Source organism: Oncorhynchus masou, chromosome 15 (genome assembly GCF_036934945.1).
Source record: "Oncorhynchus masou masou isolate Uvic2021 chromosome 15, UVic_Omas_1.1, whole genome shotgun sequence".
NCBI classification, from domain to species: domain Eukaryota; kingdom Metazoa; phylum Chordata; class Actinopteri; order Salmoniformes; family Salmonidae; genus Oncorhynchus; species Oncorhynchus masou.
In genome coordinates, this window is record NC_088226.1 from 6,851,282 (window position 1) to 6,874,501 (window position 23,220).

Below are 23,220 nucleotides of genomic sequence, written 5' to 3' on the forward strand. Positions count from 1 at the left end.
CAGGAAAATAACCTCACACTCAACGTCAACAAAGGAGATGATTGTGGACTTCAGGAAACAGCAGAGGTAGTGGAGAGTTTTAAGTTCCTCGGAGTACACATCACGGACAAACTGAATTGGTCCACCCACACAGACAGCGTTGTGAAGAAGGTGCAGCAGCGCCTCTTCAACCTCAGGAGGCTGAAGAAATTCGGCTTGTCACCAAAAGCACTCACAAACTTCTACAGATGCACAATCGAGAGCATCCTGGCGGGCTGTATCACCGCCTGGTACGGCAACTGCTCCGCCAACAACCGTAAGGCTCTCCAGAGTGTAGTGAGGTCTGCACAACGCATCACCGGGGGCAAACTACCTGCCCTCCAGGACACCTACACCACCCGATGTCACAGGAAGGCCATAAAGATCATCAAGGACAACAAACACCCGAGCCAGTGCCTGTTCATCCCGCTATCATCCAGAAGGCGAGGTCAGTACAGGTGCATCAAAGCAGGGGCCGAGAGACTGAAAAACAGCTTCTATCTCAAGGCCATCAGATTGTTAAACAGTCACCACTAACATTGAGTGGCTGCTGCCAACATACTGACTCAACTCCAACACACTTTAATAATGGAAATTTATGTAAAAAATATATCTATAGCCACTTTAAACAATGCCGCTTACTTTTATGTTTACATACCCTACATTACTCATCTCATATGTATATACTGTACTCGATACCATCTACTGCATCTTGCCTATGCCGTTCTGTACCATCACTCATTCATATATCTTATGTACATATTCTTTATCCCTTTACACTTGTGTGTATAAGGTAGTAGTTGTAGAATTGTTAGGTTCGATTACTCGTTGGTTATTACTGCATTGTCAGAACTAGAAGCACAAGCATTTCGCTTCACTCGCATTAACATCTGCTAACCATGTGTATGTGACAAATAAAATTTGATTTGATAAGTATTTCTGTAATGAAGCCCATTTTGTGGGAAAAAACTTATTCTGATTGGCTGAGCCTGGCTCCTAAGTGGGTGGGCCTGGCTCCCAGTCACATGAAATGTATAGACAGGTGTGTTTCTTTCTAAATCATGTCCAAACGATTTAATTGGCCACAGGTGGACTCCAATCAAGTTGTCGTGATGTCAATGATGATCAAAGGAAATTGAATACACAGTAGCTCAATTCAGACTGTCATAATAAAGGGATGTGAATACTTACATAAATGAAATATTTACGTATGAAATTTTCACTACATTAGCCAAAATTTCCAAAAACATGTTTTCGCTTTGTCATTATGGGATAGTGTGTAGATGGGTCAAAAATATTTAATCAATTTTGAAATCAGGTTGTAACAACAAAATGTGGAATTAGTCAAGGGGTATGAACACTTTCTGAAGGCGCTGTATATTTACATAGCTACCTCAATTACCTCGTACCCCTGTCCATCATCCTGGTAATGGTGCTCCCAGTATACTGTATTCTAGTCAAGGCTCATTCTATTAATATACTGTCTATACACACAATTATGTACATATACACTACATGATCAATGTGAACAACTGCTCGTCGGACATCTCATTCCAAAATGATGGGCATTAATATGGAGTTGGTCCCTCCTTTGCTGCTATAAAAGCCTCCACTCTTCTGGGAAGGCTTTCCACAAGATGTTGAAACATTGCTGCTGGGACTTGCTTCCATTAAGCCACAAGAGCATTAGTGATGTCGGGCACTAATGTTGGGCGATTAGGCCTGGCTCGCAGTTGGCGTTCCAATTCATCCCAAAGGTGTTAGATGAGGTTGAAGTCAGACCAGACAAGTTCTTCCACACTGATCTCGACAAACCCTTTCTGTATGAACATCTCTTTGTGCACAGGAGCATTGTCATGCAGAAACAGGAAAGGGCCTTCCCAAAAACTGTTGCCACAAAGTTGGATGCAAAGAATCGTCTAGAATGTAATTGTATGCTGTAGCGTTAAGATTTCCCTTCACTGGAACTAAGGGGCCTAGCCCAAACCATTATTCCTCCCCCACCAAACTTTACAGTTGGCATGGGTATTCGACCAATAACATTTGATTTGTGGAGTTATATCAGATGCAACCCAAAATACCGCTATTGTCTTCACAATAGCGAAATTCAGCCCAAATCCTTTGAAAGCCCCCCAAAACCTCTCACATACACAGACAAAAGACAAGGCACAGCCACATTCAAGGTGCCTCATATCATCTGACAAAGGCAAGTTTAATTAGACCTAAATGACACACAAAAATAAAATACTCTTACAAAAATGATAGTGTTAAGTACATCTAATTGCATCAGTCAGCTATAAGAGATATAGTCCTGCTCGTGGATCATGCAAAAAAAAATTAAGCAACAAAAAGCTGCATCTCAAATTTGACTTGTTAATAAAAAGTTCCATTCTTCAGGGAGGCAGCTATGGAGTAATGCAGAAAGATTGTAAGAAACAGACTGTCAAGATTTACTTAAAGTAAATCAATATGTTTAGATATAAAATCAATCAGTCCATGACCTACCTGGTAAATAGATAGAAGTCACCTAGTACATACGGCGACAAAAAGTTCTGTACGTGTGAAAAAAACAACTTAAGTTAAAGATAAATTACAGGTTGTGTGATCCACATTAATGAACAATATCCTATCACTGTACAAAGCACCATCTGAGGACACGTCACCTTGCATACACCTCTATAAAAGAAAAAGATGAGCAATTCATTTTCAATGTATGCTAACTTTAAGAACAGTCCATGGTCATAGATCGCTAGACAGGCAGCCATTAAAAAAATAAGAAAACATTCAACAATTTGTTTGAATGAGTAGAAAATAAATATGTTCTCCCCCAAACCCATACTTGTAGAGCTAGGTTCAGGTGAGTAGAATTAGCAGGTTCATCTCATTCATTCAGATTTCATTTATAGCCAATATGGAGATATAGAAAGCCAACAATCACATGATAATGTCTACTGTTGGGTTACAATACACATGACAAATGTAGACTTTATAGCCACTCAACATAATGTACTGTATAAGACATTCAACCATTACAGAGGAAAAGGTCTTGACCACGTCAGCTCCCAAATAATACAACAAATAATATGACATCTCCTGAGAATGTGGCTTGAGGTCAGAGTGATGTTTGTTCAATTCATTGCAACTTGTTGTATGTAGTTTGCTATGCTCCCATCTCAGCCCAAGGTATAAGACTGGTTGCCAATATCTTGAAAGAAATGAGCAATCTTATTTAGCACCAGAAGACCATAACCGGAAGGTAGTAGTAGTTATTTGCCAGAATGACAAGAGTAGCACTTACAAAATATGTGTGTAATCTTCACATAAACAAAATGCATCAGGGTAGCAGGGACTCTTAGCCATTCTTTTGTGGGGACAGAGCAGATCACCATGGTAGAAACAATCATGAAATCACAAGAAAGGTCTATGGAACTCATCATACATACCCCATCACAAGTACCTACTGGATGATGTCACTGGAATTTAAAGGGTCAGGTTAATATCTAAATAGTTGAAAAGATTCAGTCAAAAGTATTATGGCACTCAGAGGACTGTGTGTATTAAAGACAACCCACCATTAAGACCACCTCTCTACTTACTGTGTAGGAAAGAGGCTATGTAAAGATTTCACCGACAATAATCTAAGTGTACTTCTTTCAAGCTTTAAACAGCAACACTTAATATTTTCAAAAACAAATCTGGAATAATGGCAAAAGCTTTCTGAAATATAACAGACATAAATTATATATATATTACATATCATTTTAGTGTTTCTTTTTTCATTTTCCCATTATATAAAAATAACACCATTCAAGCTATTTATTTAAATTTCCAAACAAGCTTACATGTCAGACGTGTGACACTGGTTTCTGGGAATGGAGCGCTGAAAACCAGCCCGCTTTCTTTGGACAGGGTCGTTGACAATGGGGCCCTGCATGTCTTTTTCCATAAGGCCAAGTTCTGAACATGTGCTCCAAAGTCCAGCCTCTGAGTGAAGATAGATGCCCCAAGAGTCCTCGTGGTAGAAGAGGACTGTCACCAGGGGGTGCTAAGGAGCCTTCATGCTCCCTTCAGTCCCTGCCTCCAAACAAACCAAGCACCATTCAGTGTTGTTGGTAACCGTGGGTAACAATGTACTCCATCAAACCAGTGATACCAGTCTTGTTTATGTGGCCAATGTTTTGTTTAGTTGTGGACTTCATGTTCTGCTTGGTAAGATGGTAAGTAGCTACATGGAATACTGACTATTTTTACAATGCTAAAACTAAACTTATTAAAAAAGGAAGAGCCAGCCATTTTTAAAGTTCCACAAGTTAGTAAATAGTCTGAGTTATTAGCAGCTGAAAATGTTATTTTTTTAAAGGGGGGTGGACCCCCATGACAGACGAGACTGCTCGCTCAGGTCTCCTCTGCCCCCCCCCTGGCCTGGCCACTATGTCCCTATTGTGGGCGAGAGAGTCCTTGGGCCACTGGACCCCAGACGCCCCCCTTCCCCTGGGTGAACTGGATGGTGGGGTCTGACAATGTCGAATTCCTCCACTCCCTGTTCCTGCTGACCCCTGCGTCAGCAGCGTCTCACTCCACAGCAAAGCCACACGTCTCCTCGATAGCAGTGAGCAGCTTGTCATACAGCTTGTCATAGTTCTCGTAGGGAGGAATGTCGATCCGGTTGAAGCTGAACAAACAGAGGGCAAGAGAGACTTGAGCCTGAGCCTTTGGTATTAGGACCTCTCTATGTTCATGGTTAACAGATACATGGGTGGAAACCTAAACCTAAAGCATGATGTTGATATATCAAAGTGCCCTTCCCAGCTTTCACAAAGGCATACATTGATCCTGAAGGGCAAGCTGCAGGGTCAGAGCAGGCAGACACTCACCAGGTGTGGGCTTTGGGCAGGTTGTTGGAGCTGGCATCGATCTGGTGGATGGTGAAGAGTCGTGGGCCTGCAGCACCTGTAACTTATCAACAGTTACTGTGAAGCACAACGGCAGAGCACCCTTCACTCAGTACTGTACTGGACAGCTTGCTCAGCACTCTGCGGCGCCAAGTGTGGGCACTAAGAGCACTGGGTTTGTGTATGTTGTCATTGGCCTGCGCGGACCTTGGTATTTAGACCAGCAGCAGCGATGGTCCTGTTATGTAACATGGAAGAGCAGAGTGAAGCGGCATGTCAGACAGGAAGAGCAGTGGATCACAGTGTGTTCCGCACGCCTGGGTGCTCTCTGGGCATCCTGTCTGACAGACTGGACTCACTGAACTACTGGACTCTGCTCAGCCTGCTCTGCACAGAGGGTTCAGCTCAGGCAACAACAACAACACACTCTGAGGCCTGCTGAGCTGCCTCGGGGTACAGTAGAGTATAATACAAACAACCCTCACCCATCTCCCTCTGGCATAAACATTCGTTACGCTGTCATAACAAATGTTATAAGCCGTCATAACAATCAATATTACATTCCTATAGGGGGTGGACAAGGGCAAGCTAGCAACTCCCCCAGTGAAGCGCAGTGAAACACTGAGAACCTAACTACGTAGCTACTGTACATGTCCCAGGAGGGTGAGTGCTGTGAGGGTACCTTGGAGGGCTTTGAAGCCTTGCAGGGGGACCCTGGAGGAGCCAGTGACAAACTGCAGCAACCTGGCCCGGCGCTCCTCATCGTACGACTCCACGGCCTTCCAGAACCACTTGACGATGTTGGTGTCAGGGGTGCAGTGCTTCAGCCGCGTGTTGGACTTCCAGTCGTTGATGTCGATCTTACCCAGGCCACACACTATGAGCTGAGGTGGAGAGAGGGAGAGAATGTGAAATGAAAGACAAAGGGAAACTGTAGGGAGGAAATGGAAGGGGAAAATGCTGATGTCTGGGAGAATGCAGTCCTTTATAAAGGATGGACAGTGAAGGTAAGTACTGCTAGTCTGGGGGATGTGTCTCATTCATACCTCCAGCTCTTTCTCGTCGAAGGCCTTGAGGAGGTGATGTGAGATGACCTCGTTGAAGCCCTTCTGCAGGGCCAGGAACTGAGCCTCGATGCCTCGCAGGAAACGCCAGTTCACATACAGCCTGTAGGGAACAAGGGAGATATTCATACTGGAACGTGAAGGCAAAGCCATGATTCTGAGCCTCTTTGAGGGGTATAGCAAAGCCTTTCACATGTACATTACTCCCTGATCCTAGGTCAGTTAACTGTGGCTGGTCACTTGCAGCTAAGCTCATCTGAAATCCAACAGTATCTCCTCCCTGCTGGGCTTGACTGTCGACTGCTAGACCAGCTCTCTTCCTGTGTGGTGAGGAGGGGTCGGTGGGGGAGAACTCACCTGACATACTCCTTCTTGGTGTCCTGGGTGACCTGGATGATTTTGCCGTTGGGTTTGAGTTCGTGCTGGATGATCTCCCCGTAGGCATTGTGCTCCACACAGAAGGTGTGGTCCAACACGCCTGTGATGTCATTGTCCCTGAGAGGTGAGAGAGACGGACAGGGGGGTTAGAGAGAGATGGTGCTGGAGGAGTGGGAATGTTAATGTATGTATGGATCAAAGTTCAGTTGAAGCGCTCATCATGTGTAGCTACATGATCATGAGTGTTTAAAAAAAAAAAGTACACCAGTAGATGTTATAGTTCACATACACCAAATTATTACCCGATGAATTAAAATGAGCCATTACAAACTATTGTCATTAAAAACCATGTTAATCTCTGTGTGCGCATCTTGGTCTGTGTGAGGATGTTGTTCCCATTTCCTTCCTACTCACAGGATCCAGACCAGGCTGTTGTGGAGGTCTGGGTCCACTGACTCCATGTCGTCCAGGGTGATGGGTTTCCCCAGCAGCTGTTTGTAGAAGGGCAGGGTGAAGCCCCCGTCTATGTAGTGGCCGTGGAACACCGCCATTCCCATGATACGACCCACAAAGTGGAAGTAGGACAGGTGCTCCTGGGAGGGGGACAGAAACACCTTTAGTCCTCGTAAACACTTCATAGTACATCCATTTAGCATGGCATCTCCCAGTCCTCAGAGAACTACCAAGATTGAGCAACTCAAGGCAGAATCCTATCTTAATTTAACATGCAACTCAAACGTTTTCTTAAGTCATGCATTGATGTCGATGGGAGATTTGCGCTATAGCTCAGATTTCCTCACGCATGTCTTAAGTTAGGATTGGGCCCTTGGTAAATAATAAATACCTGCTATTCTTATAGCTGGGAATTTATTGCAGTCAGTAATCCAAAGGTTATGACTCAAAAGGTAAGCAGCAGCATCTAAACTATTTTCCTTATGATGGATTAAACAACCAAATGCTATAGAGGCAGTAAAGAGTCTCAACACAGCAATTAAATAGTTGCCTAATTCATCACCAGTCTCCAGGAGATCTAGCATCTAGCATGAGAACAGCTGATAGGGAAATGGAAGGCCAAACAAATAAACAGGCAGAGGAGAGACAGAGATTGTGCAAGACGAGAGCAGATGAGTGGTCCGTGTGACCTGGTCTTTCACATCACAGCGGGGCGGGCTGGTGGCGGCGTCCGGGCCTCTGACTCACCGGGTTGACGGCCGAGTCGGGGTTAATCTGCAGGGTGTAGATGTCATCGCGGGAGTACTGGAACAGGCCGTAGTACGGATTCAGCATCTCATGGGACAGCAGATACAGCCACTCCCTGCACACACAGGAGACACAGAGAGGGACAGATAAAGAGAGACAGACGATGAGAACATCCATTGTTAAATCTCTTGATCCATTAAATATTTTTTCAAGGCAGGGAACATCAATTTCAGAAAGTGAATACTCCATGGCAATTTAAAAATCAGAAGTACAATTCTCAGATTGGGTGCTTTAAATCCATATTACCCCTTGGGGGCCAACCTTGTTTCAGCAGATGGTGGCATTCAAATCCAAATCAAATCAAATGTTATTTGTCACATACGTCCTAAACAACCGGTGTAGACTAACAGTGAAATGCTTACTGATGGGCCCTTCCCAACAACGGAGAGAGAAAAATATAGAACAAATAACACGAGGAATAAATACACAATGAGATAACTTGGCTATATGCTTGAGTAAAAAGAGTTGGTGCAAAGAGGGTCAATGCAGATAGTCCAGGTAGCTATTTGGTTAACTAGTTAGTAGTCTAATGTCTTGGTGTAGAAGCTGTTCAGGTCCTGTTGGTTCCAGACCTGGTGCATTTACTTCTCTAACACACAACAGAAATCTTCTTTGTTCCATGATGATGCATATTGAGCATAACTTAGTTTTTTCCTCATGCTTGCTGTGGATTCCTACCTGGCTACTCCTCCGTAGTCCAGCCCCTCCTCCCCTTTAAACTTCACCATCAGTCTCTTCCACAGGTCCTTCGGCCTCATCTTCATCACCTGGCGGTAAGACTCCTGTAACACATAAAGAGATACACCTTTGTAACGAACGGGACTGGGATGGATGACTGCACCCCCAAACTTACTGAGTACTTCCATCAGAGACCATCTGTTAAATACTATGCAGTCCAGTGTCTGTGGCCAGAGGGATGCATCTATCTGCACTGTAACGTCTGTGTGTGAGTGATGCTGGCTCTGGGGACCGAGCCAAAGAATAAACATTCCTGTGCTCTGTCATTTAGGACCAGCCTGGCTGGCCCCTACCTGCCTAGCAATGATGTACGCCCTCTCCTCCCCTGCCAAAGTAACCTGAGTGTCCAGCCCACCCTTAATCAAAGCGCATTATCAGGAGGTGGGGGTGATAAGAGGATATTCCCCAGCGCGACACATTCCAGCAAGAGATCCCGTGAGTCTCACTAATGCCCCTCCCATTGCCACTATCCCAGTCTCAGTGGCTCATGGGAAACGGCGTAGGAATGCAGAGCATGAGTCTGGCCAAGCCTGGCCTGTCTGTCTGTCCTAAACATGCAAACCAATGACCAAAGACCTGTGCAATTCCAAGTTGCTTCAAGCTGAAGACAAAAAAACGAAGAAGGAACTGTCCTGAAACAATGATGAGAAACACCCCACGTTCCTCGCCAGATGGGGCTTCTATAGAACATTAGACAGCGGTGTTTTAGTAACAAACTTTCCCCCTGGTACTCAGAGTCTGGGATCATTACACCCCACTCTGGGTTGGTGCGTTCACCCCACATGCCAAGAGCTGCAGACACATGCCCACAATGTCCAGCACATTGTGTCGGGGACAGTCTCATTAAAAGTGGATTGGGAGAATAATAGTAAATAGACAGAACAGAAGAGTGGAACAATAACACCACTTTCCCCCCAGAGCTGGTCCACCGTGCCCTCCAGTTACACTGAGGATGTGTCAGCGCTGACACCAGAGAAATAAGGCCTCTTAGCTTCAATAGAATGTACACACTGAGACAGCTTGACAGTCCACCAGCTGACACTTGCCCACACAGTCGTATTTCTAACAGCTCGGCGTGTCCAGAAAAGCAATGAAGTTATGTCTAGCCTTAAAATCCACCCCCATCTCCCTTTCGTGTTGAGATCAGCCAACAAAAAAGTCTTCCTTCAGATTAACAGACAAAGCTGTTCCAGCACATTCCATCACATATTTTACGAGGGTCATGTAGTCTGTTGCAGGTGTTGTTGCTCTGATGAGGCTCCACACCTCCCAAACTAGAAAACCTCCCCCACTGAGGAGTGCACAAAAGCCTCATTTCAAATACGAGGTCTGCTTTGGATATGAACATACTCTCTTCACACATCATAGATAATAGCGTGGTGGATAACGCCGTGACAGAAACATGACGAGCAACGACCTTAAGAGGAGCGGGAAGAAGAGGATGGGAAAACCATTGCCTGAAGTTTGAAAGTGAGGTAAAATATCTGGTATAATAAACTTTTACAAGTGCAAATGAGAGTGAGGAAAATATCCAGAGTTGATGCTTTCCTTCAGGATCGAGATAGTCAACCTCTTCAGTAATACTAATTAAAAAGAGTCAATAATGCTGGTTGTGTTCAAGAACTGAGGGAATAACACTAATTCGACGGTCTCACCTCAAAGATCTCCTCACGGGACACCTCTATGCGGCAGTGGCCTGCCTGGGGCTGCTGCTGGGACAGCTCCTGGCGGAGGATCTTCAGCTTCTGCACCAGGTCCCTCTTGTACTTGGGCACCGTGAGGCACTCTGCCTCCTCCGGCAGATTACCTGGAGACACCAGTGCCTGCTGGGCCTGCTCCTTCAGCTGGATCTGACGGCTGGGGATGGAGAAAAAGAGAAAGACACGGAGAGGGAAAGATCATTGCTGAGACTTGGGGTCGTAACAACACATACAGGTACACAAAAATAAAACACCACAAAAAAACTAAAACCCAAAAACCATAACAACTCCAAATAAAACCAGGCAGGAATTCTGCCTCCCTCCTTTTGCTGACTGGAGAACGAGAGGTAAACACACTGAGGTCATCTGGGAAGCACATCAAGTTAAACAAGCTGCCATATGCCCACAGGCATAGGTGGAGGTGGTATTTCTGAACAAGCACACGAGGGGGCAGAGCCAGAGGGTGATATGATGTGTCCGTAGGTGCCACATTGTCTGTCTGAGGTGCAGCCAGTGACCCTTCCTCCACTCCCCGCCAGGCTCTCCATACAAATGGCTCTGTCGTACGCTCCTCGTGGGCAACTCCGTGGGCCCCTGCCGTGCTGGGCTCTGCCAGCTCACAGGTGTGTGCCATTCCACCTCCCCTCCCCACCTGGCCCCAAGGTGGTCTCACAGAGAGAGACAGCACGGCACAGACAGAGAGAAAATAGACAGTTCTACAAGGGGGAAGCAAAATGTGGCCACAGCAAGAGACATCTGCAAATAGATTCAGTGTCGGTCTCATTCTGCACTGAGCAGTGAGGGTTCAATGAGGGTGTCCATAGACCTCATGTCTTCATCTTAAATTGTTCAGGAAGGTTCTTTATTTGTTTATTAACAGGAGTGACATTTCAATGCACGTTCCTTCATTGCTGACTATAAGAAACCAAAAAATTAACAACCAAGTTGTGTAGGGTCCCTAACAGCTAAGACGACCACCTCAGTGGGTGGCTGTAATTGTGATAACACATCAGTGCTGTAGAGCGGTTAACCTCCAAATCAAAAGACAGGCTATGAGTATGATCGGTGCTGGTAGTGAACAAGGTTCTTCACTTCTGCCCAAATCTCTGGCATAAGAGTGAACTTCTGAACCACGGCACTGGTGGTAGAAGGCTCTTCTGCTCAGAAACAGAAACACCATCACACCAGACACACAGAATCAAAAGGCCCTTTATGGAGCCAGAGCTGGAGGATTATTTGCATGCTGGCCTTTTGCACTTTAGTGGGGCGTAGTGGGCACACTCACCCCCTGAGCAGGGTCATAAACATCAGGCTGTATAGCCGGCCACAAAGAGTTGTGTGTGTGTGTGTGTGTGAGAGAGAGAGAGAGAGGGGGCAGAGTTTGTAAAGACATCTGCATGCTTCCCAGACGGAAAAGTTCAGAAGATCGTATGCATATATTATGACAGTATTTTGTGACGTTTTGGACTTTGGTTAGTCTTCTTCTTCTCTTGTTTGGGCACAACATTTTTTCTTGCCGAAGTCTACACCCCTTTGTCTGTGATTGGTCAACAGTAGGGATTCTTCAGTAAAGTCTTTGTTGTCATTCAACCAGAGATGACTCGTTTTCATGCACATCTTTTCATTTAGAAATATTACTGCACCAAACATCTTAGTTAGGTGAAAAATTGCGCTAAGATTTCCTTGGCAAAAACATCTAAATGAATGACAGATTTCTTGAGTTACCGTAAATTAATTGTAACTACTTGGAGGAAGTGTATACTGGCTATGGCGTCTCAAAATTGACAAACAGTACTATTACTGCTTTCAAGCGAAGGTCTTTTAAGGGAGTACGCCAGCACACTCGTTCGGTTCGCCTAGCTGACTACGGCTAGCTGCCAGGCCGAAATGAAGCATGCTGACGGCTTATGTATGTGGGTAAGTGTGAGAGAGGGTAAGCAGAGTCTGTGACAGGAGAATCATGGAGCAACAACCCATCCTGGCTAAATAGATGGACATAGGCCCAAAAAGTACAGGATGATATAATATGGGATAGGCCAAAACCACTGAAATCATTTCTAACGACTCAGAAAATCTATTTCTGTCTGGGACACCTACCAATCACCTGCCATTCACTGTACTATACAAAACCAGACAACCTTTTATTAGGTAAAAATGTCATCAAATATGGCAAATACACAATCCTAGCTCTCAAAAAGATTTGTTTGGAGGGTCATACACTGAGCAGGAGTAATAGACAGTCATGTAGCAGCAATCCTGATCTTTATATCCACACACCATAATACACAGTGACAGCTTATTCTAAGGACTGACTGCTCTAGACTCCCACTGTCTTTGGCCTCGTCTAGCTGAGCTGAGCTGGCCACTTCCTGCGATCCCGGAGAGCAGCAGGGCCCCATAGGGCACTCCAGTCCTCCTCCTCAATCCCTTTATTTCCTGCAGACTAGACTTAGAGGGAGCGAGGGAAAGTTGGGGAGGTAGGAAGGGCTGCCTCCGGACAGCACCCAAACAGAGAGGAAGACTCAGACAGGGAGAGGGGAGGTACCGAGCCACAGAGCAGCACTCCTTCCAGTTTCACTCATAAATCAAACATTCCTGCCCAGCCACACACACACAGCCTAGTGCGCATTCTCTCTATTTCTAACTTGTTCTAAGAGAGTAAGATGGCGTGGTGTGTTACCTGCTGAAGCTCAGACAGTAATACAGTGAACTCAGTGTAAAGCTAGAGAACACTAGACCCCTGGGAACTGATCCTCTGAGTGTTCATGCCAGAGTTCAGAGTGAAGATCTGAGGCCCAACAAGGATTTTGTTACCTATTGTCCAGTGACCAGGCTTAGAGTCAGAAGATTGCAACATCACAGGGTGAGTCTAACCCAAAAAGTATTGTGGCCCGCTGAGGCAATGTCTTTAGCAAATAAAAGGGGTAATAAACTATAACCTTGAAGGACACGTATATATCAAACATTTTCTTGGGATGACAGCATGAGGGGTGAGAATTTCTGAAATTCGTTTTCCTTGATAAAAGGCAGATGTCTTGATGGAAAACCACGCCGGCCTTCTGATTTCTTTTCCAGAGTTTTGTCGCTGGTTGGAATGTCACTCCCACCCCTCGTCTCAGCCAGAGTCCAGCTTCTCTGCTCCACAGAGGTCCGTGAGGGGACAAAATCAGAGAAGGTAATCTCAGATAGGATGATCCAGTCAGACTTGCTCAGGACCATGAGCCCTCTGCTAACCAGCAGACTGCACACTCCAAACCTCTGAGCCACCATCCAATGTGTGTTACATTAGTGCACACCGAGAGATCCTGTCGGCTGCGTTAACACAGGCACCCTAATTCTGATATTTTTTTTCATTCATTGGTCTTTTGACCAATCAGATCAGCTCTGAAAAAGATCTGATGTGATTAGTCAAACTAGCAACTAGTGGGAAAAAATCTCAATTGGGCTGCATGTGTAAATGCAGCCTTAGGTTCTCCAAGACAAAGCCAAGGGTTTCTCCATTTAAAACAGAACCCAGGGAAGGTATGTGGTTGGACCCAGGGCTCATCGTACATCATTCTAATGGCCACAGACCCGCTCTTGGCTCAGCTTAAACACCTTCCATTTCAATACAATTATTCCTCTCAAACAAAGACATCAATAACCTAGAAGAACTCTAATTCCCAACTTTAAAGTGAAATAATAATCGGATCAGTGCTTTTTAAAGAGAAGAAACACTGTGCACTGCTTTTCACACATCTGGACATTATTGTGGTTAAGACAAGATTCCTGCATTACAAACATACATGGCGTGCCAGCCTGGGATTTTATATGACTTTCATAGGACCGCAGAAAAAGAAAAAGCACCAAAGTCCCAAACAAGTTCTTTGATCTGTCAGAACAGGGGAAAATAACACCAGATCTTTTCATCGGTGCATTCCGCCTCTCCCGGCATGGAGCAGGAATGAGGTCAGACGGAGGAGGCCCACCGAAGCCGCCTGTACTCTGCTCCACCTTTACACTGCACTGTGGGTAATGCTGCAGCTATCGTTACATGGGCCGTGTTTGAACAGCTGCGAGGAAAAGTTCTGAAGCGCATGCACTGACGAACACTGCACACACAGGCACGCACCAGCACACACACACCAAAACACACTTTCACACACACAACAATTCATTCATTGACTCGGACATCAAATTTATGCTCCGTTTCCTTGACGTAAGACGCTCCTCAGCCACAGACACATCAGTCTTGGTTTCCACATTGCTATCTGATGTTGAGCCAAAACAAGCTTTGTGACGGATTGTGTGCTAAAACCCCTGCATGATCAAAACCGCTGCCGGGCGGTGGAATGCAGCCCTGTGCGTGCAGTGTGTGTGTGTCTGGATGGATGGGTGAGGTTGTGTGTGGGAGTGTGTGTGCACAGGAGAAAGGCTGCTCTGATAGCTGAACCCCAACAGGTGTTTAACACACCTTGGCACTGGACTCCCCTGTAAAACATCCTGTGTGGGGGAGTCAATATGTCTGTGTGTGTATCTGTGTGTGTCTGTCTGTGTGCAGTCTGTTCTGTCTCTCCAGAACCAAGTGTTGGAGAAATAGTGGTTGGCCATGGAATAGAGGGGGGAAATAGAGGGCCTCACCTGATCGGACTGTTCTGAATTTCGATGCCGCTGCGGGAACCATTGGGGCTTGGGCTGCAGAACACAAAACACCACAGTTACACAGCCACACTGCCAGCCAGTCATACAGTACAGTTCTCCCTCAACTACTTCTCATTTAATCTGGGCTGTTATGAGGCTCTGGACCATGTTTAATTTGTGGCGCTGGTATAACCCGATACTCACTTAAGGACTAGATGCAGGTTGGCGGAGAGGCGCGGGTCTGTGAACTGCGTGGTGCGGTTGTTGTGGTCCACAAAGTAGACCCGGCCGGTGGCTGTGTTCCTGATCTCCCAGCCAGGGGGCAGTGGGCCCAGCTCCTCACAGTTTACATTACTCAGGTCTCTGGGAAGCACAAATCCCCAACACAGTCAGAGGTGAAGGGCAGAAAATAAAAATAAAGAATGAGACGTAAGACCAATCAAAGTCAGGGAATGAAGCAGACCTCAAGGCTGAGGGTAACTGGGAAACAAAGAGGCGAGAAAATATTCCAAAACGACACCACTTTAATTCCATTCTTCTTCTTCCCGTCTAAATGACTTATTGCTGCCATGCAATCCTTTCAGCTGGACTCCTTTAGCTGTCTGTGGAGAGCAACTAAGAAATGACAGCAGCCCCACTTCAGCGGTAGTGACTTATCGGACTGAGGCCCAGCAAGAGAACGGCATCTATCACACGTATTTCCACGGGGGCAAGAGAACGGCATCTATCACACGTATTTCCACGGGGGCAAGAGAACGGCATCTATCACACGTATTTCCACGGGGGCAAGAGAACGGCATCTATCACACGTATTTCCACGGGTGCAAGAGAACGGCATCTATCACACGTATTTCCACGGGTGCAAGAGAACGGCATCTATCACACGTATTTCCACGGGGGCAAGAGAACGGCATCTATCACACGTATTTCCACGGGGGCAAGAGAACGGCAACATCTAGGTATTTTTCAATCACTGACTTTCTTTCTATTGACTCTATTCCCAGTAGACTTACGTGTTGATGTGTGTTCTCCTCTGGGCCTGTGGTAATCCATGAAACACACATGCCTGAGTGAGTGGCGTCTCTGAGCCACATGTACAGTAGGGCTGAAGGCTGTGTGCTGAGAGCATGGAGGCAGAGGGCGTGCCAGAGGTGTCTGCTGTGAATCCTCTCAGATCCCTGTGGTTTTACATTTACATGCCATTTAGTGGACTCTTTTATTCAAAGCGGCTTAAAGTCATGAGCGTATACATTTTACATACGGGTGGTCCCGGGAATCGAACCCACTATCCTGCCATTGCAAGCACCATGCTCTACCAACTGAGCGACAAAGGACTGTCACACCAGCCCTCTATCGTAGCTTGTCAGCATGTAACCAGCAGCATATTTACAGAAGGGTCCAGACAAGCCTGAGGAGAGCTAGCCACTGATTGTCCATCCCATGAAAGACACATAGGTGGGGGTAGGTGATGGTGTATATCAACAGCCTCACCCAAACCTGCATGAAACTACATTACAGCATCCCAGATCATCATGTTTTTGTCATCAGCCTCAAATCATTTGTGTTGGAAATACTTAATGAGTGTACTGGGTAGTGTACAGAGTATGTATGTGTTCAGACAGTGGTGGTGGGTATACCTGGGCACTGTGTGTTCAGACAGTGGTGGTGGGTATACCTGGGCACTGTGTGTTCAGACAGTGGTGGTGGGTATACCTGGGCACTGTGTGTTCAGACAGTGGTGGTGGGTATACCTGGGCACTGTGTGTTCAGACAGTGGTGGTGGGTATACCTGGGCACTGTGTGTTCAGACAGTGGTGGTGGGTATACCTGGGCACTCGAGGGTCGTGCCATGTGCTGACTCCTGTCTGGGTGTGGAGGAAGTAGACTTGGCCCTGCTGCGTGGTCCTCTGCTCTGTAAGGGGGGAACAATAGCATGGCTACTCATACAGGTATAAGAGGTACAGAGCAATGATTACAGACCAGTACACACATGTGAGAGATGAGTGAGAGAGAGGGATGAGTGAGAGATGAGTGAGAGAGATGAGTGAGTGGGAGATGATTGAGAGAGTGAGAGATGAGAGTGGATGATAAGGAAAATTAAGCTGTTAGTTATACATTTGTTCCACCGTGAGGATTGTTATTGGTGCGTCAATGTGCGTGTGCGTATCTTGATCCGAGTGTGTTTGGAAGCGTAAGAGAGATCACACAGATGGAGATAAAAGCAGGGATTGAGTCAGGTTGGATCCCAGTTGCGGGGCTGACAGGGGGAGAAGATAGTAGTCTGTGTGTTGGTGAGCTCATTCATCACAGCTTGGCAGAGATATTTCCATGAGCTTGGAAGCTCTTCTCTGGCATTCCTTAGGACCCACCGCCCTGCCTCTCTAACATACGTGTACATAACCCCCCCCTCACCCCGCCGAGCACCGATGCACCCAATGCATTCGACACAGAGTGACACTTCTTGGCCCGCCACTGGGGCTGCTGACAGCGGTTCAGAGGAGCTGGCCCAAAAAGAGACAGCACCCTCCTAATCTTGAAGCGCTGGGCTGGGCTCCTCTCCTCTTTACTCCTCTTGCCAGCACTCCTAAATCCTCAGCAAGACTACACAGTGTCTGAATATCAAGCAGCCGCCCATGGGCTGCATGTGAGGAAGGAGAGAGGAGAGGGAGGAGTGAGCGGCAGCCGCCAGACTTTAACTGCGAGATCGATTCAATTAGTTCTTTAAAATGGGGCCTGTCAGGCTGCTTATGTTGCGCTGCAGAGTCATGGTGGCTGTGCTGTTGGGACTAAATAGGGACACAGATTAGCAGGATGATTCAGCTGAGCGTTGGGCTGAAGAGAGGAGGAGGGAGGGAGTTAACACTGAGGCATTGCAATGACGACACCGGTCTTAAAACAGAAGGAGACGTCTCTCATAGAGGATGTTCATGATACAGAATGCTCCAGTCTAGTCTGGCTGTGGGAACCGAAGTGGTCGTCCTATAGTGTGATTGTGTGTATGTTGGTGTATGTCTGGTGTGTCCATATTGTGTGTTAGAATCCTCTTTCCACTAACCGTATCCCTCGGGCAGGTCTGGGGGTGTGTGGAGGTGTGTCCTGCTCATGTAGTTCCTGTGTCTCTGGGAGCGGACGCGTCTCTCCTGGGCCCGCTGGTCGCTGGACGGGACACACGGAATGGTGGGCGTGGCCCCGTTGGTGCTCAGGATGGGCGTGTTCTCATCCACGATGCAGCTGAGAGGCCGGCCTGGGCTGGAGTACTCTGATGCAGGCCTGGGAGAGACAGGGAACAGGAGGAGATCACAGTCAGACAGGGAGGGTGGGTTATAATATATCCTTCATGGTAGGTTTGTTCAAATCAGGCCCGTGTCTATTCATATTTCATATCTAGCTGTGCTTGTAATACGCTTAGATGCTAGGGCTAGACATTGGCTTGCTCCTGCTTTCTTAAGCATCATGAGGTCAGTGAGGCAGAGACATAGACACAGGCACACACACAGAGCAGTATTGAGTGAGGGGCCTGAGGCCAGCCTAGAGCAGAGCAGAGTAACAGGAAGGGAGCTGATAAGGGAGCAAAGAGAGAGAGAGACTGTGGAGCAACAAGAGTCTTAGGGCCCCGTTCAATAGTCTGAAGTGTCTCCTAATACAAATTCAATGCTGTCTAGGTCTTGGGGACTCTGCCATGGGTTTGAGGCTGGGTAGTGGGTAAGACTGTGTACTCACTCAGCCTGGACTCAGGGACAGACATAACATAGTAAATGTAAACTGGTCTCCCTCCATTTAGTATATGTTACGAATTACAATTCGTATGATGTTACAAATTGCAATTTGTACAATATGTTAAGAATTTTCAATAGGTTTGATATGTTAAGCTAGGCGGCTAATGTTAGCTAGGCTAGGAGTTAAGAATTAAGGTTAGGATGAGCTAATATGCTAAGTAGTTACTAATTAACAAAAATGCTAAAGTTCGGGTTGCTAGACATTCGCTATATACGCCCACCCATCCTACCCAACCAACCTCCCTCCTTCAGTGTTTTGGCTTCAGTAACCTTATGTCATCATACCAAACCTATCATACTAATTTGAGTGTCACAGATTTACATTTACTAAGTTACATCAAGACTTTGAGGCCAGGCTGACTCACCTTGTAGGCCTCTCCCACTGTGTGGTGCGTGTGATGTGGTTCAAGTACTGGATTCGGCCAGACGCAGTCCTCCGCTCCTCCCAGCTGGATGCAGTAGATACAAACACACACGTACAAAGCAGTGAGTGGACATTGAGGGCAACCAAGTTCAGGTAGTACCTTCTGTTTCAAAACATTCCCCCTCTACTAAACATGACCCAGATATTCCCCACAGAGCTTCTTGCTAGCTAATAGGACACAGTCTCCCATCTGCTCACCCAATTCCTCTGGCACACACCAACCCCAGACTAGACTCCCTAACCCCAGCCAACATCATTGGCTCAGTGCTGAGGTCAGTCGTGCTAAGCTGGTGAAGTGTCTGAACAGCAGAGCCTCTGGCTACTTAGATTGGAGTCTGGAACACCACACCACATGCTGTCTGGAACACTGTTGGTTGTGGGGCAGTGTGGTTATGATAGGCTCAGACTGGCCCTGTTGTGAGGGTATGATGTGGTGATAGTGGGTCCACTGTCCAGTACGGACAAATGTTAAATGGAGTTGTGGTGTGTTGGTGGGTTTGGTACTCACCCGTCTGGCAGGTCATTGTCAAACAGACGGCTGCAGTCCACCACTGGGCCTCCTGTGCCTATCCTGTCTCTGGACTGCAGGCTCACTTTGGACACAGAGACACATTCAGATACACATAGGAGAATGACTGGGTGGTAGAATCTCACTCTGTTCATGTCCTCGCATACCAGAGATTAAAACGGAACAATTTTAAAATTGTGTATTGCTGTAATGCAATACTGTAATGATGTTATTTAGGGCTAAATGAGGAATCCATTTTTAAGAGGATTACATGGTCAAATCCTCTTGTGTGTGACAAGATGATCGTGTCTGGAAGTAGAAGTACCAGCCGTCTGCACTCTGACAGTGGCCTGACCAGTCCCGAATCCCAGTTCTGGAAAGGACCGAAGAAGTGTGTGGAGGGCACGTATCAATGCTAGACTCTATGTCTACTGTAGCTAACTAACCCTGTCCTCTCTGCTACCACCCAGGCTGTTCAGGCCCTGTGGTGAGGATGGAAGTGCGGGCCGTCTGAAGTCAGAGTGAGGCGCTCATTAAGCCTGGTGTCAGATGCACGGCTCGCTCAGGACCAGCGCTCAACGCTTTACACACCAACGAATCACTGGGAAAATAAGTCACCCAGCAGACTCAGGTTACTGGAGGGAGCCTACATGGTGTTGGGAGGGTTTCTTGTTCTCTTTCCTCGTTCTCTTTCTATGCATGGTGGTCTAGTGAGGTCTTATCAGCATTATAAAAACAACTGTGGTTAGCCTGAGGTTCTAATAATGGAGTGGTAACACTTCAGGTACATAACAGTGTTACGTGAATGTACATGAGAGTGTGGTGAAAGTCTGTGTGGCCTGTTGGTCACCGCTGTACTTACCCACTATCTGACCCCTCACTGTGTCACTGTCATTGAGGCCTAGCTTGTTCATGTCCAATCTCTGATCTGTGGAGGAGAGAGGGGAAGGAGGAGAGCGGGGGGAGAGAGGGGAAGGAGGAGAGCGGGGGGAGAGAGGGGAAGGAGGAAAGGGAAGAAGAGAGGAGAGAGGGGAAAGGGGGATCGATCACTGTCTGAGAGACATGTAAACTAGAATGTGTTGGGAGGGTTTTTGTCCCCGCAGACAAGTCCCTTTGCTCTGTATCATTTACATCACCCACAGTGAATTCCTCTCCCCCCTCCCTTGGAGGCTGGGTATGGGATATGTACTGTTCCTCTCCCCCCTCCCTTGGAGGCTGGGTATGGGATATGTACTGTTCCTCTCCCCCCTCCCTTGGAGGCTGGGTATGGGATATGTACTGTTCCTCTCCCCCCTCCCTTGGAGGCTGGGTATGGGATATGTACTGTTCCTCTCCCCCTCCCTTGGAGGCTGGGTATGGGATATGTACTGTTCCTCTCCCCCTCCCTTGGAGGCTGGGTATGGGATATGTACTGTTCCTCTCCCCCTCCCTTGGAGGCTGGGTATGGGATATGTACTGTTCCTCTCCCCCTCCCTTGGAGGCTGGGTATGGGATATGTACTGTTCCTCTCCCCCTCCCTTGGAGGCTGGGTATGGGATATGTACTGTTCTCCCCCTCCCTTGGAGGCTGGGTATGGGATATGTACTGTTCCTCTCCCCCTCCCTTGGAGGCTGGGTATGGGATATGTACTGTTCCTCTCCCCCTCCCTTGGGAGGCTGGGTATGGGATATGTACTGTTCCTCTCCCCCTCCCTTGGAGGCTGGGTATGGGATATGTACTGTTCCTCTCCCCCTCCCTTGGAGGCTGGGTATGGGATATGTACTGTTCCTCTCCCCCTCCCTTGGAGGCTGGGTATGGGATATGTACTGTTCCTCTCCCCCTCCCTTGGAGGCTGGGTATGGGATATGTACTGTTCCTCTCCCCCTCCCTTGGAGGCTGGGTATGGGATATGTACTGTTCCTCTCCCCCTCCCTTGGAGGCTGGGTATGGGATATGTACTGTTCCTCTCCCCCTCCCTTGGAGGCTGGGTATGGGATATGTACTGTTCCTCTCCCCCCCTCCCTTGGAGGCTGGGTATGGGATATGTACTGTTCCTCTCCCCCCCTCCCTTGGAGGCTGGGTATGGGATATGTCCTGTTCCTCTCCCCCCTCCCTTGGAGGCTGGGTATGGGATATGTACTGTTCCCCCCCCCTCCCTTGGAGGCTGGGTATGGGATATGTCCTGGAACAGATGGTCTGTAGAGTGGCCATGGATCGTAAAAAAATCACTGAGCATCGGTACCGAGCAGCCTGCAGTTCACTACAGAGGTCAAACATTTGACAAATCTCTGCACAAAGCCGGCACTATTCCACCCAGACTGAACATGGACATGAACCCCTGCCAATGTCTGGAAACTCTTTGTCTACGTTCTCAGCCCAGGCTGAAAAACAAAGCAAAAAAAAGGACCAAAGAAATGTCAGGAATACCACGTTGCCTGCAGACATGAGAAATGCCACTATCTGTTCACTGTTGTCTGAGTGTCATGCAGATCAGCTCAGGATGTGCGTCTAGACTAAACAGGGACCAAAACATGGTCGGTCAAACCATTACAAGACCGGAGCAATGAGCGTGCACACACAAACCCAAAGCCCCCTAAAACGCCTGTGGACAGGACACAGTGGAACAGCTGCAAAAAGCACAAGCGAAAGAATGACAAACATACACTTGAATAAGACCACAACCGAGGGACATAACAAATCTATGCTTACATTTAAATAGCTGTACAATTATGCATGTCTGAGTAAAATGACCAGTTGTCTAGATTTGCCAACAGAGATAAACAGAGGTTCGTCACTGTGGCGCATGTGTGGAGGGTGTGAGGAGGGGGGAATGAGAGGAAATGCAGAGGCAAACTACTCACAGCTGAGGCACAGGGTTCGGGTTTTCCAGGAAAACAAGTGTCAGGGGCTTCTAGGAAAAGCAGTGGGATTTTGTCCTTTTTCCGTCTACAAGACCATAGCAGGCCTATCAGCATAGTATACATACAGTGTGAGGGGGAGGCCCTTTGGTAAAGCCATCACTGGGTCCCTGCCTGGCTGCCACGTTGGCTTGGAGCACATTTAGCCATTTGCTTCTGACATGACACGTTTAATGTGATTATAGGCTGATGCTGATTGTCTTTTCCTGTTCTGGCACTGCAGAATGTGACCCCTCTCACAACCTGGTCTGTGCCCTGTCAGGAATAGGGAGAGAGTGTGCGCATTTGTGAGGGTACAGCTGAATGTGTCACTGTGACAGGAGAAGGGGATTATTAGCCTGTGACTCCGCTAGCCTGTGACTCCGCTAGCCTGTGACTCCGCTAGCCTGTGACTCCGCTAGCCTGTGACTCCGTTTGTGGGACAGACAATTTTTAACTAGACAGACATTACCTCACAGCATTAAATACACACACACGCACACTAATTCAATCAGGTAGTCCTTACAGCCGGTGTCTTTGAGGCGGTTGATGGCGTTGGATAGAAGGCGTACACAGCCCAGGAAGCCAGCCCCCTGCTTCTTATGGATCTTCTTGTGGTTCCACACGCTGATGGTGATGGAGTCAGACTTGCCAATATATCTGAGGAGAGAAGAGAGACCAGTCACATCCAATGTACTGTAGATGTTACTAAAGCCTGTGTGAATGCACTGTTCCAATAGGCCAGTCTTTGCCTGGATGTCCCCGCTGGGGAGGCACACATCCGCTCAGGGATGCCTGTCACTGCGGGCTGCGTCCCCACAAGAACACAGTCAGGAGGTGTTTGAGAGGGATTTTCCACCCAACGTCTGTGAATGTGCGACTCCCGACCCCGAGAGTCTGGGTACGAGACGGACGAACACAGACAGATCCTGTGAGTCATAAATCACCCAAAGACAGCCCTTCGTC

At 47.3% G+C, this 23,220-nt stretch overlaps 1 protein-coding gene across 2 annotated transcripts in view; it reads right to left on the minus strand.

The window, feature by feature from the left end:
- Positions 1-2,195: 2,195 nt before the first annotated feature.
- LOC135555433 (E3 ubiquitin-protein ligase SMURF2-like) overlaps positions 2,196-23,220 on the minus strand; it is a 63,374-nt gene continuing 42,349 nt past the window's right edge. Inside the window, exons 4-21 of one of the 2 annotated variants that reach the window (XR_010457871.1) lie at positions 22,781-22,914; positions 20,241-20,306; positions 19,379-19,463; positions 18,812-18,895; positions 17,726-17,940; positions 16,498-16,582; positions 14,875-15,033; positions 14,671-14,724; positions 10,006-10,207; positions 8,291-8,394; positions 7,553-7,667; positions 6,767-6,945; positions 6,332-6,469; positions 5,957-6,077; positions 5,593-5,794; positions 4,893-4,968; positions 2,524-4,690; positions 2,196-2,423 (exon numbers count right to left, since the gene is read on the minus strand). Coding sequence is in view for 1 of the 2 variants with exons in the window: in XM_064987844.1 (XP_064843916.1) it covers positions 4,591-4,690; positions 4,893-4,968; positions 5,593-5,794; positions 5,957-6,077; positions 6,332-6,469; positions 6,767-6,945; positions 7,553-7,667; positions 8,291-8,394; positions 10,006-10,207; positions 14,671-14,724; positions 14,875-15,033; positions 16,498-16,582; positions 17,726-17,940; positions 18,812-18,895; positions 19,379-19,463; positions 20,241-20,306; positions 22,781-22,914 (2,119 nt within the window). In the remaining variant the exon portion in view is untranslated. Of the gene's footprint in view, positions 4,691-4,892; positions 4,969-5,592; positions 5,795-5,956; positions 6,078-6,331; positions 6,470-6,766; positions 6,946-7,552; positions 7,668-8,290; positions 8,395-10,005; positions 10,208-14,670; positions 14,725-14,874; positions 15,034-16,497; positions 16,583-17,725; positions 17,941-18,811; positions 18,896-19,378; positions 19,464-20,240; positions 20,307-22,780; positions 22,915-23,220 lie in introns of both variants that reach the window. The other variant, XM_064987844.1, reaches the window with a different exon arrangement.